Source organism: Scyliorhinus torazame, chromosome 14 (assembly GCF_047496885.1).
Source record: "Scyliorhinus torazame isolate Kashiwa2021f chromosome 14, sScyTor2.1, whole genome shotgun sequence".
Taxonomy (NCBI): Eukaryota; Metazoa; Chordata; class Chondrichthyes; order Carcharhiniformes; family Scyliorhinidae; genus Scyliorhinus; species Scyliorhinus torazame.
This window is the reverse complement of record NC_092720.1, coordinates 64,598,010-64,615,183: the sequence shown is the minus strand read 5'-3', so window position 1 is coordinate 64,615,183 and position 17,174 is coordinate 64,598,010. Positions and strand designations below refer to the sequence as shown.

The following is a 17,174-nucleotide window of genomic DNA, read 5'->3' as shown; positions in this document are numbered from 1 at the left end:
TTATTCAAGCCTTAAAATATAAAAAAACAGGGTTATCGTGTTCCTAAAGTGGAGATCTCAATACCACCATGTTGAAGTGCATTCAAGAATCAGATTGGGACATAGGGCAGAATTATATGGTTCCCCTACTGCCCTGGGTCCTTGGGTGGACTTCCCACTGCTCTCTTGCATACCCCTCCATGCCCGCAATATTATGTGACTCAGGCAAGGCTGAGGGCAGCCTACCAATTATTGGCCACTTAAGGGTCACTTGCTATTCAATTTCAGAGGCGAGCAGGGAAGACAACCAGGTCATCCTGCTCTGGTCGCAAGCAAGAAGTGGTGCGGAAGGTTTCTCTCAAAGTCCCCCTTTCTACATTGGGCTACTCGCATCAAGACTCTCCTTTGCGCATTAAATGGCTGTGGGGTTGCTGTGATCCCAACTTCAGGTGGCAGGGCCATTAAAAAGTCCTGCTGATGAATTCTGAATTACCGTGCATCACGGCTTCTACACCAGTGCATGCCTGGAACCATTCTGAAACAATGCAAAGTTTGGAGCATAACTGCCTTATCAGTATGACAAAGCAGAGGAGGGATTTGCATTCTTAAAGACTTTTTGAAGAAATCAAAACTATAATTTAAAACAATATTGCAGAATTATTTATATTTAAGTCAAAATCTTGTGTAAATTATTTGCTGTAAACTTAAACTATTTTAGGTGAGACATGTGAGAAGTGGTGAATGAGGTCATTGATTTCCTCTTTTGGTCCAGTAGACGCTCAAATACTCCTACACCTTACAAAAAACATCTTCTGTGCAAGGGAAAAGATTCCCCCACACCCTACATTCTGTGTTAACCCTAAATCTTAAAGACCACCTATGATGCAAAAGATCCATTCATAATATTCAGTACACCTTCAACTGAAACAGTTTTTTGTGCCAAACACATGCTATCCTTCACATTCTCAACCAGCTCCATGTTCAAATCGTTGCTTGGTATGCAGAACTTGATTATTGCTGGAAAAAAATTGGTATCCTTGCATCTGTGCTGCTGAGTGCAAGGCACAAATCTTTGACAGCATGTGTCTTTTTCAGCAATGTTCAAATACTGAAAGAAAACAAAATTATTTTCCCACCAGTTAGCCCAGAATACTTTCCTTGAACATGCACTTTGTGTGAGTGATATTGTCACTTTACACATGGAATGCAAAATCACAAAATACCTCTCCTGTTTCCCTTAAAATCTAAAAGATAATGCTTGCATTTATAATACCTTATCATGTTTTTCTTTTAATGAAATCTCTCTAAGTGCATCATACACTGACTATTTTTAGCATCCCTTAATGTATCAATGATTACTTGCTGTTATTGTTTGAGGGGCGATTGGTGACCAGTACCTGGGAGAACATCCTGTTCTTTGTTCATATCTAAATATCCACGTCAGTGGAGAAATTTAGTGTCCTACGAGAAGATCAGTATTATATCTCTGATAATCCAACTTTCCCTCAGTGGTACAGCAGTGTCTTAGATTAGCTCAGTACTGGTGTAGTGTTTACAGAGAGAGAATGTCTAATTAGTCCCAAATTATGTTTTTAAAAAAATTTGATTGCATTTATTTTTCCAATTAAGGGGCAATTTAGCTTGGCCAATCCACCTACCCTGCACATCTTTGGGTTGTGGGGGTGAAACCCATGCAGACATGGGAGAATGTGCAAACTCCACATGGACAGTGACCTGAGGCCAAAATCGAACCTGGGTCCCTGATGCCGTGAGGCAGCAGTGCTAACCTCTGCGCAACTGTGCTGCCTCCAGAATCATGGTTGATACATTGATGTCCATTAGAATTCTGTACTAATTTGATTTGAAATACGAAACTGAACACAGGATCTCGAGGTGAAATAATTTTGTTCCTGACATTTTTCCAACCAAAACCAATCACATTAGCATGAACATGGAATTCAACAAATGAATTGGAACAGCAAGTTTGAGCTCTATAAATCAATGTAGTTTATATAATTGCAGTTTACTCCTGAAAATGGATATTTTAAAAATTTAAATTAAATGCGCAGCAATTTGTTTTAAGCAGCATAAATAATGCAGCAAAGTGAGAAGTTGGAACTTGAAAGTTAAATTATTTTGATTTAAGCAACTTTAAATTAAGAGCAGTTAGTATTTGGATGTAATTGTACTTTAACACAAGTAAACATCTTATCCCATACTAGTTAGACTATGCAAAAATATTTTCCAAAATATTTGGGTGGCTGAGTACCACAAGATGATATCAGGAGGGGCTGGCGCAGTGGTTAGCACAGCTGCCTCACGGCACCGAGGACCTGCGTTCGATCCCGGCCCAGGGTCACTGTCCGTGTGGAGTTTGCACATTTGCTCCGTGTCTGCATGGGTCTCATCCCCACAAGAAAACAAAGATGTGCCTGGTAGATGAATTAGCCATGCTAAATTGCCCCTTAATTGGAAAAAAATTGGATAGTCTAATTTTTTTTTTTTAAAAAGATAATATAAGGAGACATACTCCATATTCAGCTGTGATAGTTTCCTCATTTTGTGACACTTTACTGTTTCTTTTGAAATATTTGCTATTTGTATTCCCTTTTGTTCTTTTGAAATGTCAGGACAAAAGGTTATGTAATCCAGCATGTTTTTTCCTATACTGTTAGAACCAGCATACAGTTTCCCCAGAAAACTACTTCAAAGTAGTTCATCTTTAGTTCTGTAAATCTAGTCCATAAAATAAATAATGCGTCACATTAAAAGTTGAAGGGTTAAACGCCAGCTTAATTCCTAATGGTCCTATTGATTAGTAGTATGGAATGAAACGTTTTGAGCAGCATGTAAAGGATTTAAATCTGTCCCTGAAGAAAGTGCTTGGTTGCTCTGGGAATCTATGATAGATTAATAACTTTCAAGAAATGAGAAGGAAATAAATCAGTGTTACTGAATCAATTTGAAGATGAATTGTGCAGTGCTTGCTATTGTGTTTGGCATCTTGTTAGTATGTTCACTAACTGGCCAGTGTTTATGTTGGTATGAATTGAATGCAATGGTGTTTTACCCATGGGTCTAAAAATGTAAAAAAGAAAATCAATACTGGGCCTGTCAACGCAGTTGAATTTTTGATGGTGGCAGACACCGGTTTTTAGCATTTGTCGGTAGCTGAGACAATTGCCGAATCACTGATGACTCTAACATGCTATGGTCAAAGAAGTGCATCGAAAGGTGAGTCAAAGATATTTTAATTTGGGACATATCAACATTTTAATAAACAAATGACTGACTCTCAAACTGAGTTTTTCTAAATGGAAAAGTTTTAAAGTATTTCACTCAACACTTGCACAGATAATCCTTTCTTGTTAGGTCCAAATGTTAGCAGTGAACCCAGCTTTTCCTGCTACTGTATTCGGTGATTGGCATTGTTCCATATGTGAGAGATGATGGGAATGAAGTCTCGGCACTTTGATGCAGTCAAGTGAGCACTTTGTTTGACGGCTGAACGGAACAGGCTGAACAGCACAGGCAAAGTCTGTCATGGGTGCCACACATTAAGTTATTCTTTGGTGGTGCTGCGGGATGATCTCTACTCCCATCTTGTGACAGGATTGGCATCAGGTTTGGAGCTTCTGAAACCACACATGCTGGTATCGCCATTTGGATCGATCATCAGCTAGTTTCTCACTTGTTGGAATTTGACATTGAGGGCTTTCATGTGTCTTTTGAAAACACCCTTGAATCAGAGAAATGGGCATCCTTCTTTTCTCTTGGCATGGGCTTTTTTCCTGTATAGCACATCCATGAGGATATGCTCAATTTTCATAATATGCAATGCCCAAGCCAGCAAAACGTCCTTTGCTTAATTAGCATTAGGATGCTTGGGTGGTGAGCGAATGGAATTCTCTACCACAGACAGCAGTTGAGGCCAAAACATTGCACGTTTGCATGGTTTCAAGAAGGAGTTAGATACAGCTCTTGGGACTAAAGTTACAAAGGATATTGGGGGAAAGTGGAAACAGTTGGTTGATCAGCTGTGACCATCACGAATAGCGGAGCAGGCTCAAAGGGCTGTCTGGTCTGCTCCGGTTCCTATTTTCTATGTCTCTATTATAAAATGCCATGATGTGGAGATGCCGGCGTTGGACTGGGGTGAGCACATTAAGAAGTTTTACAACACCAGGTTAAAGTCCAACAGGTTTGTTTCGATGTCACTAGCTTTCGCGTAGAGTAGCTACTCTACTCTATTATAAAAGGTTTGGCTATTTCTCCGCCCCCCCCCCCCCCCCCCCCCCCTCATTGGGGAAGCTCATACTCCCTAAGGATTGTGGAATTGCCATTAGTCCCCAGCCAGTGGTAAGCAGGCAGGTTATAACATCCCTCCCCCCACTTAAAGTCCAAGGAATCCACCGAAGACCCTGGCGAAGGAGAGCGTTGGACACGTTGTGCTGCAGGCCGGACACCATTTGCACGAGGCGCTGGATCGGGCGGCATGTAACGAGTCGGAGAACGGCACTTCCGTGATGAATGGTGTAACGGTTGTAAACCCAGGGCCCGTGGGCCCGAGGACTCCCCCTCTGAGGCGTCCTGTGTCTCCATCTCGGAGTTCGAGTCCGCTGTCTCCGTCATCTCGGCGTCTCTATCTCCACGCGGTTCTGCAATGACCTGCGCAGGCTTTGAGTGCGGTACCAGAGGAAGATTGTGAGGAATACTCTCCACTGTGTCTGGTCTCTGTGGCTGTAGAAATGAGCTCTGGGGGCGGGCAATCTTTGGAAGAAATGGTCTTCTCGACCGAACGTGGTCTACATGCTTGCGCTGGAGACGACCCTGGGCTTGCACCTGGTAAGAGATGTGGCTCGTTCGGCGAAAGATAATGCCAGGGACCCACTGGGCACCACCAGCAAAATTTTGAACTAACACTGGGTCACCAGGCGCAAGCTGCCGAATCGGCCGATGCCGAGAAAGGCCATGTCCTTGCCGTTCTTGAGTGCGGCCTACTTTTGCGCCAATGTCCGGGAAAACAATGCTAAGGCGGGTGCGAAGCCTCCGGCCCATGAGGAGTTCCACGGGAGCTACCCCAGTCACCTCATGTGGAGTGGTCCTGTATGAAAACAAAAAACGAGCCAGTCTCGTGTCCATAGTCCAGGAAGACTGCTTCTTTAAGCCTTGTTTGAATGTCTGTACTGCGCGCTCCGTCAAGCCATTGGAAGCTGGGTGGTATGGAGTGGTGCGGATATGGCGTATGCCCTTCATCTTCATGAATCTCGCAAACTCCTCACTTGTGAACGGAGTGCTGTTGTCCGTGACCAGCACCTCAGGGAGGCCATGCGTATTGAAAGACAAACGCATCTTCTCGATTGTTGCGCAGGACGTTGTGCCTACCATCTTATGCACCTCTAACCACTTAGACTGGGCATCGATTAATAGAAGGAGCATGGATGCTTGAAAAGGGCCGGCGAAATCCGCATGCAACGCGCTCAATGCCGCCCTGGCCATTCCCAGTGATGTAGGGGCGCGGCCGGCGGAAGCTTCTGATGCCTATTGTGCAAGTCCCTTAGAATCAGCTCATGTCCTTTTTCCAGGACAATCATATGCGTCCCCCACAAGAGGATACCCGTCTTCCACGCTAAATTCTGACAGCTGTGAGTACAAAGCCCGCAACTCGCCTGGGAGCTGTCTATGCTGTCCACCATACAGAACTATGTGCCGAACCTTTGACAGGACTGTCTCCGTCTGGGTCCACTCACGGAAATGTGATGCCGTGACAGGCAAGGAGTCCATAAAATTTAGGGTTGCAACCACCTCACCGGTCGTGGGGGTCGACATGGGGCCGGTCGACAAAGGCAATCTGCTCAGTGCATCGTCATTCGCTATCTGGGTTCCTGGTTTATGCTCCAGAGAATACTAGTAGGCAGCGAGCAACAAAGCCCAGCGCTGAATCCGTGCGGAAGCAATGGGCAGTATTGGCTTATCTTCTCGGAAAAATCCCAGCCATATTCACTAAGTTTATAGTCGCCGCACAAGCAAACTGTGGCATCTGGCTTCATTACAGGTACAATTGGCGCTGCCCAGTCAGCGAAACGCACGGTCCTGATAATACCCAAGGACTCCAAATGAGAGCTCCACTTCTACCTTCTCGAGCAAGGCGTAAGGCACCGGGCACGCCTAGAAATAGCGTGGCATGGCTCCTAGTTCGACGTGGTTACGGGCTACAGCCCCTTTTATTTTCCCCAAACCGGGCTGGAATATATCTGGGTACTGCCCTAGTACCTCTGTCAATCCTCCAGAACCTGTTTGGAGGAGGTGCTGCCACTGCAGCAGCAAATGGTGCAACCAGTCCCGACCCAACAGGCTGGAACCGTGGCCGCGCACCACGATAAGTGGGAAAAGCCCCTCCTGGCTTACATAAACAACAGGGGTCATCGTAGTTCCTGCAATGTCCAATGGTTCCCCCGTGTAGGTGGCCTACCTGGCCTATGTGTCAGTCAATGTAAGGGTCTGTATACCCTGCTTGATGAAGTCAAATGTCCTCTGGGCGATCACTGAGACCGCTGCGCCAGTGTCCAACTCCATCTCAAGTGGGTGACCATTGACCCATACTGTCACCTTAATGGGGGCCACACGGGGAGCTGCCACACAATGCAGCTGCAGGCAGTTGTCCTCCGTCTCCACGTCCTCGGAAGTAATCGCCGTAGGTTCATCCAAATGGAAGGTACGGCCCCTGGGCTGGCCCCAGTTTCTGTCGGAACGACGGCGCCTCTGGCGCCCCCAGGACCGGTGTCCGCAACGGGGCCAGTGCCCACAAGACCGACACTGACATGGCTTCTCATCCATTGGTTCTGGAGAAGGCTCCCTTCGGGAAGGAACATCCAGCTGCCACTGGCGTTGATCCGGACGCCGCCCAAGGCTGCCCCGCCCAAGGTATCGTAGGGGTGCGGGGAGACGCTTTAGGACGGAAGGGGTTGCGCCCCAAGGCGTGCACTTCCATTCCCTGGAGCTCCTGCACTCCCCGTTCTGTGTTCTCTCAGGACAATACTATTTGAATGGCCTGTTGAGAAGTCTATGTTGGCTCAGCTAACAACTTTCTCTGGGTGGCCGCATTGTTAACACGGCAAACCAAACGGTCGCGTAACATTTCTGACAAAGTCTCACCATAGTCACAGTACTCCACAATCCTACGTAGCCTGGATAGAAACACTGCAAGGGATTCTCCTGGGGTCCTCTCCAGCGTTAACGCTGGACTATCTTGGACGGGGTTAGGTTAAAATGTTGCCCCACTAAGGTCACAAGTTTATCAGACGTCTTGATGTCCAGCGCAGCTGGGTACATAAGGCTCCTAATCACCCCAAACATATGCGGGCCACGGGCGGGGAGCAAAATGACCACCTGCCGCTAGTTTTCGGTGATGTTGTTTGCTCGGAAATAGTAACTCCTCCATTGTGCGTACTGGTTCCAACTTTCCAGCGCAGTATCAAAGACATCCAAACGTCCATACAGAGGCATTGTGTAACAGGAAAAAAACTTCCAACCTGTATCCAACAAAAATCCAGGGAGGTGGCTTCAGCAGCGTAGACAGCTATCCACTGTATCCCATTCTCGACGCCAGTTTTGTGAGGGCCACAAAGAATCCAGCACGAGTTGTAGGATAGAAATAAATAACATTTATTTACAATAACATAATATATATTACATATATATGTATATATACACAACAGCAGCAGTAACTCTTTTGCTGCTCACTCCTCTCTAGCTGGTTCCATACTGCCCAATTCTATTTATGCAGGGAATCTGCTAATGATTTCTCCGCCCCCCTCCTTGGGGAAGCTCACACTCCCTGAGGATTGTGGGATTGCCATTAGTCGCCAGCCAGTGGTAAGCAGGCAGGTTATAACGGGAACCAAAGCTGATATGGCTGTGAAGTACCAAATGTTGGTTAGCCTGCCAATACTCATTGTCTGCGCTCACATGGTATGATGGTTGTTTACGCAGTCAAAAAGAAGAAGCTTTGTGCTTTTAAATCCATATTCAAGCAAGAGTTGAACCAGACTGTTGGCAACATTGATGTCATATTTCACTTCAAGACGAGCTCCTGTTGATATAGCCACACCATATTGTTTTATGAATACATAATATATCGATAATAAAATTGGCATTTCTATCTCTTTAACATTTCAATCCAGCCATGTCTCAGTTTATCAGTTTCTGAAATCATCTTCCATGCCTTTGTTATGTCCAACGCATTTCGGGCAGGTCTTCCACATTCTACCTCTGAACTTGAGTCCATCTAAAACTCTGCTGCTGTGCCCTTACTCACACAAAGTCCTTTTTATGCATCATCCCTGTGCTCACTTACCCATATGGAATTCCAATTGAGCAACACCTTGGTTTTGTAATTCTTGCAAATGTTCAAATTCCTCCATGGCCTCATTCCTCCCTATCTCTGTAATCTCCTGCAACCCGGTACATCCTGAGACATCTTTGTTTATTGATGCATGTTTAAAGCTTTACACAGCGTTTTTGTACTGTTTTCTGAAATTTGTGCCTGGTAATTTTGAGAGAACATGACACCTCTATGCAAATTGATCCGTGATAATCTTGCAGTTATCCCTTGCACCAAAAATCATCTTACACTCTCACTAATAACTTGCTTTAAGAGTCCACAGCTAACACCTGCCTGTTATAAGCCATTTTAAGTTTTTAATAGCTGCTTTCTTTAGAGTTTTTCTTGTAATATGGGTATGTTAGGTTTTGGTCTTGAGTGAAATCCAAGTGAATTAATAGAAAATTGCCTGTGACGTTTGCCATGGACTGTTGATTTTTCTTTATTCCAACCAGTGACAGAGTTAGAAGAAAGACCTTAGAAATTTGCTCCACTCAGCCACCTTACCGACCGTCAATGCCTACCACTCTATTTTGACAGTCGACAAAGTAAAACAAAATGAGAAATTTTGGTGTTTAGAATTGCACAAGTTAACAAAAGTGTGACCAAATATTGTGACACCAGGAAGTAAGGTTTCTGTACAGGAAATGCAATATTTTTTGATATATAGATATATTCTATTGATCCACCCATGTTTGACCGTTCATCTGTTGTACTGTAAAGAACGTGTTGACTTATTTGAATTCTTTATAAATTTTCTTTTAGGGAAGAGATTCTACAACGGAAACTGTGGGAAAGAGTCTCTACACATGTGATCGAGAACATTTACCTTCCTGCTGCACAATCTATGAATTCAGGCACATTCAATACCACAGTGGACATCAAGCTCAAACAATGGACTGACAAACAACTGCCTCACAAAGCAGTAGAGGTTTGAATCAGCTCGCAAGTGTGCACTCATTCTTGTGTTGTTTACCTCCATTTTAAGTTGAACTAGTGATTGTTTGGGGGGATAATACTGAAGCTTAACGACTAATAATATAAGAAAGCTGAAGGAAATCCAGTTACAAAGAACCTTTCACTTCTGCGCAAAATTGCCTCAAACTAGAATTTTTCATCCCCTCAATCTAAAATAGCAGAGCATGTCATGTACAGTGAATTATTTTTCACTTATGTGGTCTTAGCCATTTGCCATTTCTCTCTTTCTTCCTATAATTTCAACCTGTAACTGTGCTTTTTGTCCTTGTTCCTGAGCCCTATTTCCCTGCCAGTCCTGGTAACATTGACGACAAACTTAAGAGAGAAATTGGCTTTCTTGTGAATCTGTACAGTGTGTATTGTCCTTCTCAGTGAAACAGACTCCTGCCTACTCTCAGTGCCTAGCCATTTCCTTTTAACATGAATTATTGATAGAAATAGCTTTTACTGGAGCTAAAACCAGTTTTGTACCATTGATGTTCTTGTTAAGACTGCTCACTTGGAATGGAGCACATTTCTGTTTGTATGGCTCAGCATCATGTAGTATGCCTAGCAATTGAACAATTGGTACCCTAAACAGCCTATGTTTGGAAAGGTTGAAGGAAACTGATGTTCGTCAATTGAGGAATCTTTTCGTTTCCCAGCAGAATAGCGGTTTGCTTCCCCAGGCCAATGCTTGAGACCAGCGATTGGCAGCCTGAAAATTGGGAGTTGTAAGGTTAATAATTGAATTCAATAAAGCTCAAAAGATTGGGGCTTAATTTTGAGTATCCAGTGGAGAGTTCTACAAAATGAGCTGAGTGTTTTCTTTATGTTTATTAACTGCAGTTTTAATGCTTATTCCAATAACTACCACATTTTTCTTAATTTTGAGTATTTTGTTTAAAATATGTACAAAATATAAATGTTTCTTCTGCTTGGGGATCCAGCATATGTGCAATTAAAGTTAGTGGCATTAAATCAAGTGTGGGTTGTATAAATGCAAGTTGTTGAATAACCACCCTAAATTCAGCAATTTTACTAAGATTTTGTTCTTATATTTTACTTGTACATTCTTGTGGGCAGGTTGCTTGGGAAACGTTGGAGGATGAATTTGCTCGATTTATGTCAGAGCACAAAGGGAAGGACCATGATGATATCTTTGATAAACTAAAACACGCTGTTAAAGACGAAAGTATAAAACGTCACAGATGGAATGAGCAAGCTGAAGACAGCCTGGTACAGTATCACCTGATTTTGTAATAATTAATCTGACTTCAGAAAAGATTCTGAATTAAGTTGTTGTAGTTAAGGAATTTCTAACTATTATGGCATTGCAAGTTTAATTTCGCAGTTTATGTACTTTTTTCAACTTGCAATCCATAATTGTATCAATAACATTCCTATATATTCCTAGAGCAATATAAGACTAAAATCCTGACTAAGAAACTGTTGCTCTTTCAAAACTTGCTGCTTTGCCTCCTTTCATACGGAGACGCTTTGGATCATAAGACTTTAATGCACTTTTAATATTAACATTAAGTGTGCTACCGAATCTCATTTGTTATTTTGTGTCATTGAGAATGTAAGTGTCCTGAAATATATTTTTAGTTGAGGCAAAAACACTATGAGGCAGTTTCTTAAGCAGGAAAGTTGCACTGCCAAACACCAATTTGAGTAACATTTAAGTATCACCGTCCACAATTGTTGAGTTTTGTTGATGCTTAGTTGTGCTGCTGGAGTTTACACCTCATGGTACCTGAATACTATACCGTGGCAATCAGTACGAATCAGATCCTTCCCAGGAAACCTTTTTTTCACTTTATAAGGAACAATATCACTAAGCGGGGGTAATCCAAGGATTGCAGTTTGGTCCCCTGGCTGGAAGAAAGTAGAAAATTAAGTTAAAGAAGAAGTTTGCAAACTTTTCAGCTGTAAAAGTGGCTCAATTTGCCATGTGTTTAAAAAATTCAGAAGCAATCCTTTTCCATATATCAGGCGCAATATTTCAAATTTTCAGCAGTAGGATGTGTTCAACGTTTAATTTGGAGAGAGGCATCAGATTTTCACAACCACAATGTGTTTATGTAGGTACATTTTATAGATACAATTTATAAATTGTACATCTTTTTACACTTGAAAAAATGAGCTTTGGACTCCATGAGATATCTGCCAAATCTTGAAAGCGTAAGCATGCTTAAAAGGAATATGATTTGATTTGCTTTCTGTTCCTTATTCTTATTTAATTATTACCTTTGTGTTTCTGTAGCGAGTCATCCAGCACAATGCATTAGAAGATCGTTCCATATCTGACAAACAGCAATGGGATGCAGCTATTTATTTCCTGGAAGAAACGTTGCAAACCCGTCTTCGAGATAGTATGTTTCCAGAATTTCCTGTGATTTTAGTTTCTTACATTAGTAATTACTTCATTGTTTTAAAAGCCAGGATATATTTTTCTTGATTGACTTTATGATCTATGGCAGGTCTCTCTAATTAAAGTTAAGCTACATCTCTTTTATTGCTGCAATTAGTAACCTCTATAATGCTTCTAACTTTGTAATTTTGTTTTGAACACTTTGTTTCACATTTCACGCAGACTTGACGCTATTTTATTGACTTGTTGATCGTTATCTTTTTTTCCTGGTTTTCTTCTTTAATGCTTTAATACTCATATCTCATAACCTGTTTCTTTCCATTTTCCTTCTATTTATTTCAGCAAAGTTTGTTGCTTTTATTCCAACAGGCTCAATAATTCTTCTACATATATTCAAACCTGAACCATCCCTTTGGCATGTTGATTTAAATTCTCCCTCACTGCATTGTTTACCCTATTGACAAGAACTTTGGACTTTGTGTTCAGCTAATCACCATTTCTTTGGTATAGCCTTTCCTTGTTCCAAAGATTGCTCCAATGACGAAAGAATGTGAATGTTTTCCTCCTTCACCAATCCTGATTTTCTGTTTTCATGTGAGCTTGGAGGAGATCCGAACCAGCAAATAGAAAAAACATCATTGCCATTGTTCTGTGGCAGTAAAAGACCAATGCAAAATCCACTGCACCAATTTAGTCCCTACTGATGTGTCTTTTAAATGCAGGAAGCTATTACGATGACAGTAATTTAAGTACTGAAAAGTTTATTTTATATTTTTAAATAAGTAAAGAGTACCCAATTCATTTTTCCAATTAAGGGGCGACTTAACATGGCTAATCCACTTACCCTGCACATCTTTGGGTTGTGGGCGCGAAACCCACGCAAACACGCGGAGAATGTGCAAGCTCCACATGGACAGTGACCCAGTGTCGGGCTCAAACCTGGGACCTCGGCACCACTGTGCTGCCCCAGCAATACTGAAAATTAAAGAAAATTGATTTTTCTGAATGATTCATAAAATCTGCCCGATTATTATCTGTTCAGTCAATTCTTGAGAAGGGGAACTGAAGAGATAAATATTAATTAAGTAAAGTTCTTCCGGGGTCATGCACCAGCTATGCTCAAAAAGGAAGAGGAACAATTTGGTTTCTGCTCGTGCAGCTTAAATTTAAGAAAGAACAGAGGAGAATGACTTCATATGTTTTTTTGTAATGTAAAAAAGCACAATTTAGGCTATGCACAGGAAAACATCTGACCACAATGAGAATAGTTAAGTATGAGAGAGATCATTCTAATCAAGTATTTCTCATTAATAGCGGAGTCTGTCATTCATGATATGGTGGGACCAAATTGGCAAGAAAGATGGTTCTCTTGGAAATCACGATCTCCAGATCAGGTAAGAAGGAAAGATATTTGATATGTACAGTATATGTGAATTCCTCATTCTCCTGAAAGCTGAAATTATTTACATAAGGGCTAACTGAGCAGAAAGCAAGGAAAGACTTGTCACCGTATTTAGTTAAAAAGGATTTGGAAGTAAATGAATATTGAGAAGTTGTCTCAATATTGTCTTACAATTACAAACTTTGTAAAAGTTACTGAGCTTGAAGAGTGAGGACAAGTATTTTTTCTTTGCCCAAGCCCCAAAAATCCAAAATTGTTGAACTTACCTACTAGGTATATTTTTGGGAAAAGAGAAAGGTGAAATTAATTTGACGGGCAGAGTTTTGGAAAATTCTAAATTTGGTGGTGAAAAGACCTTTAGACTTTGTTATGATCCCAACTAATGTTAATACCGGATCAGTCAGATTGCAATGTGAAACCTGGCGTGATAAATCCTAAATTTCTTTTAGAAACCAACATGGACAATTGGTGAACAAATTCATAGGAGTCTGCTGCTGAACTTTAACACACAGAATAAAGTAATTCTTACAACAAGAAAAATTAACTATATTACACCAGATACAAATATTGGAAAGATCACAATGCAATCCACCTATCCTGCACATCTTTGGGTTGTGGGGGCGAAACCCACGCAAACACTGGGAGAATGTGCAAACTCCACACGGACAGTGACCCCAGAGGCGGGACCGAACCTGGGACCTCGGCGCCGTGAGGCAGCAGTGCTATCCACTGTGCCACCGTGCTGCCGTCGCGAAAGTGTAGTTTTCATAACACTATAATAACTTATGGTGTTATTAAGTTATTAGAGGGCCGGTTTAACTCAGTTGACTAGCCAGCTGGTTTATAATGCAGAGTGAGACCAACAGCTTGAGCGCAATTTCTGTATCGGCTGAGGTTATTCCATGAAGGCCCGCCTTCTCAATCTTGCCCCTTGCCTGAGATCGTCAGGTCAAATCATCACCAGTAGGCTCTCCCCTTCAAAAGGGAAAAGCAGCCTATGGCCATCTGGGACTTTGGCGCCTTTACTTACTTTATGTTACTAACTTAAGTTAAAATTTGAAAGTATTACAAATTTGTGATTTGTGCAAATCTCACTGACCTAGAGTTTCTTGAGCATTCAAAGCAAGCTCTCTTGCAGGATTGAATAAAGCTGCAATTATTCAAACTTAAAGTTTACAAACCTTGTGGAATTGCAGATGATGCTGTGCGGTATATGAGGGTGAAAGGGTGTTTGGAACAGGCATTCTAAGTGTTATCACACAAGCAAACATTGAGAAAGAGGGTTGGAAGCAAATTGCCGTGCCGGCGGACAAAGGAGTCAGAAGGAAGGGCGGGGTCCATTGATGACATTGCTAAATAAATGCTTGTTCTGAGAATACTCGGATTGGTGGGGTGACAGTTACCAAGAATATCACAGCACCTTTTTAAAAAAAATGTTGCTTTGCAGAAACAAGAGATGAATGGTGCAGTGCAGTGAGAGTTGTGTACAGCAGCTTCTGTAACTAAATGTGAGTACCAAATAGAATGTTGCCTTGAAGCTGCCAGTGCAGATGGTTTTTGGAAAAGGAGTGGCATGAGCAAAGAAGTAATAATTCATGCCAGAACAAATGACTGGGAAAGAATAAGATTTAGATGCTGCCGTAAGTGTTTCAGAAATTACGCTGTGAAATAAGGAGGGAGGATGTCAAAGGTGGTGCATCTCGGGATTGCTACCAATGCCGTCTGCTGGACAATGAAGGAACAAGCAGCTTAGCAAGTAAATCCATTGCTGGAGTTGTGAACTGGATTTTGAAGTCACTGGCAAAGTGTGTGCTGATCTTCAAACCCACATTTATCTACAGAATATCTGTGGGCTTTAGCACTGCCATTTGCTATTATCAGACAGTTACAGCAGCGCCACATCCTCTACAGGTATCTGGGACCTCATAGATTATCATAGAATTTACAGTGCAGAAGGAGGCCATTCGGCCCATCGGGTCTGCACCGGCTCTTGGAAAGAGCACCCTACCCAAGGTCAACACCGCCACCCTATCCCCATAACCCAGTAACCCCACCCAACACTAAGGGCAATTTTGAACACTAAGGGCAATTTATCATGGCCAATCCACCTAACCCGCACATCTTTGGACTGTGGGAGGAAACCGGAGCACCCGGAGGAAACCCACGCACACACGGGGAGGATGTGCAGACTCCGCACAGACAGTGACCCAAGCTGGAATCGAACCTGGGACCTTGGTGCTGTGAAGCAATTGTGCTATCCACAAGGCTACCGTGCTGCCCCGGTGTGAAAAGGGGAAGCAACAGTGTGTCCTCAGTCGGTTGGACTGAAGAATCCTTATTGGGGCATGGAGAGTCTAAAAAGGGATTGTAGTTTTGATTGTTTAATTAAATGCAAACAAGATGCAGAAAGCACAATAGAGAGGGAAAAAAAAGTGGGCTGCACCGTAGCACAGTGGTTAGCACAGTTGCTTCACAGGTCCAGGGTCCCAGGTTCGATTCCCGGTTTGGGTCACTGTCTGTGTGCAGTTTGCACTTTCACCCGGTATCTGCGTGGGTTTCCTCCGGGTGCTCCGGTTTCCTCCCACAGTCCAAAGATATGCGGGTTAGGTGGATTTGCCATGCTAAATTGCCTTTAGTGTCCAAAAAGGTTAAGTGGGGTTACTGGGTTACAGGGATAGGGTGGCGGCGTGGGCTTGAGTAGGGTGCACTTTCCAAGGGCTAGTGCAGACTTGATGGGCCGAATGGCGTCCTTCTGCACTGTAAATTCTATGTGAGAGAAAAAACTAAAAGTAAAATAAAATAATAATTTATACTTTTGAAATTGCCCAGTAATAATTAAAAGTTGGGAAAAGAAATTTGCAGTGCCAGTATTAAGGCAATCTCATCACTTACACTTGAATGGACAAGCCCTAATTTTCCTGACCTGTTTAAAGAATATCGTGGCTAAGTACTATAAATTCACTGACTTTAACTCTTTGAATGATGCATCTCTCAGTAAGGCACTTTTTTTTCACTCATTCACAGGATAGGGGCGTCACTGGTAGGGCCAGCATTCAGTGCCCATCCCTAATTTCTCTAGCAGAGGTTCTGGTGAGATTTTGTTGAACCACTGCATACCGCATGATGAAGATACTACTATAGGGCTGTTTGGTAGGGAATTCCAGGATTTTGACACAGTGAAGATGAAGGGACTGGGATATATTTCCAGGTCAGAATGGTGTGTGACTCAGCAAACTTACAGCTATTGGTATTCACATGCATCTGTTACCCTTACTGTTCAAGTAGGCACAGGTTGTGGGTTTGCGAGGTGCTGTTGGAGGATGTTTGGTGAGTTGCTACTGCACATCTTGTGAACTGTGCACACTGCAGAAACTGTGCTTCGGTAGGACAGGTAGAGAATGTTTATGGGGATGGTTGGGATGCCAATCAAGTGGATGCTTTCTTCTGAATATTGTTAAACGTTTGAGTGTTGTTGTAGCTGCACTCATCCAGGCAAGTGAAGAGCATTCCATTTGTAAATGGTTGGATGACTTTGGGAGTCAGGAAGTGTGTCACTTGCTGCAGAATTCCCAGTCTCTGACCTGCTTTTGTAGCCACAATATTTATATGGCTGGTCCAGTTATGTTTCTGGTCAACGGCAACACCCAGAGTGCTGATGGTGGAGGATTCAATGTTGGTAATGCTGTTGAATATCAAGGGTGGGGATTAGACAATTATTTGTTGCAGGGGATCACTGCCTGGCACTTTTGTGACATTAATGTTACTTGCTACTTATTAGTCCAAGCCTGAAGGATGTCCCGGTCTTGCACGTGGTCACTGACTGTTTCATTTGCTGAGGAGTAAGGAATGGAACAGAATACTGTGCAGTCATCAAACATCGACACTTCTGGGCAGCACGGTGGCGCAGTGGGTTAGGCCTGTTGCCTCACGGCACTGAGGTCCCAGGTTCGATCCCGGCTCTGGGTCACTGTCCTTGTGGAGATTGCACATTCTCCCCGTGTTTGCGAGCGTTTTGCCCCCACAACCCAAAGATGTGCAGGCTAGGTGGATTGGCCATGCTAAATTGCCCCTAAATT

At 42.8% G+C, this 17,174-nt stretch overlaps 1 protein-coding gene across 5 annotated transcripts in view; it reads left to right on the top strand.

Annotated features, from left to right (window-relative positions):
* The window catches only part of opa1 (OPA1 mitochondrial dynamin like GTPase), a 141,583-nt gene that overhangs the window by 69,413 nt on the left and 54,996 nt on the right, over positions 1–17,174 (top strand). For all 5 annotated transcript variants that reach the window (XM_072474308.1, XM_072474306.1, XM_072474307.1 and 2 more), the window contains 4 exons: positions 9,128–9,293; positions 10,406–10,558; positions 11,589–11,697; positions 13,011–13,090. In XM_072474308.1, the coding sequence (XP_072330409.1) occupies positions 9,128–9,293; positions 10,406–10,558; positions 11,589–11,697; positions 13,011–13,090 (508 nt within the window). The remainder of the gene's footprint in view (positions 1–9,127; positions 9,294–10,405; positions 10,559–11,588; positions 11,698–13,010; positions 13,091–17,174) is intronic.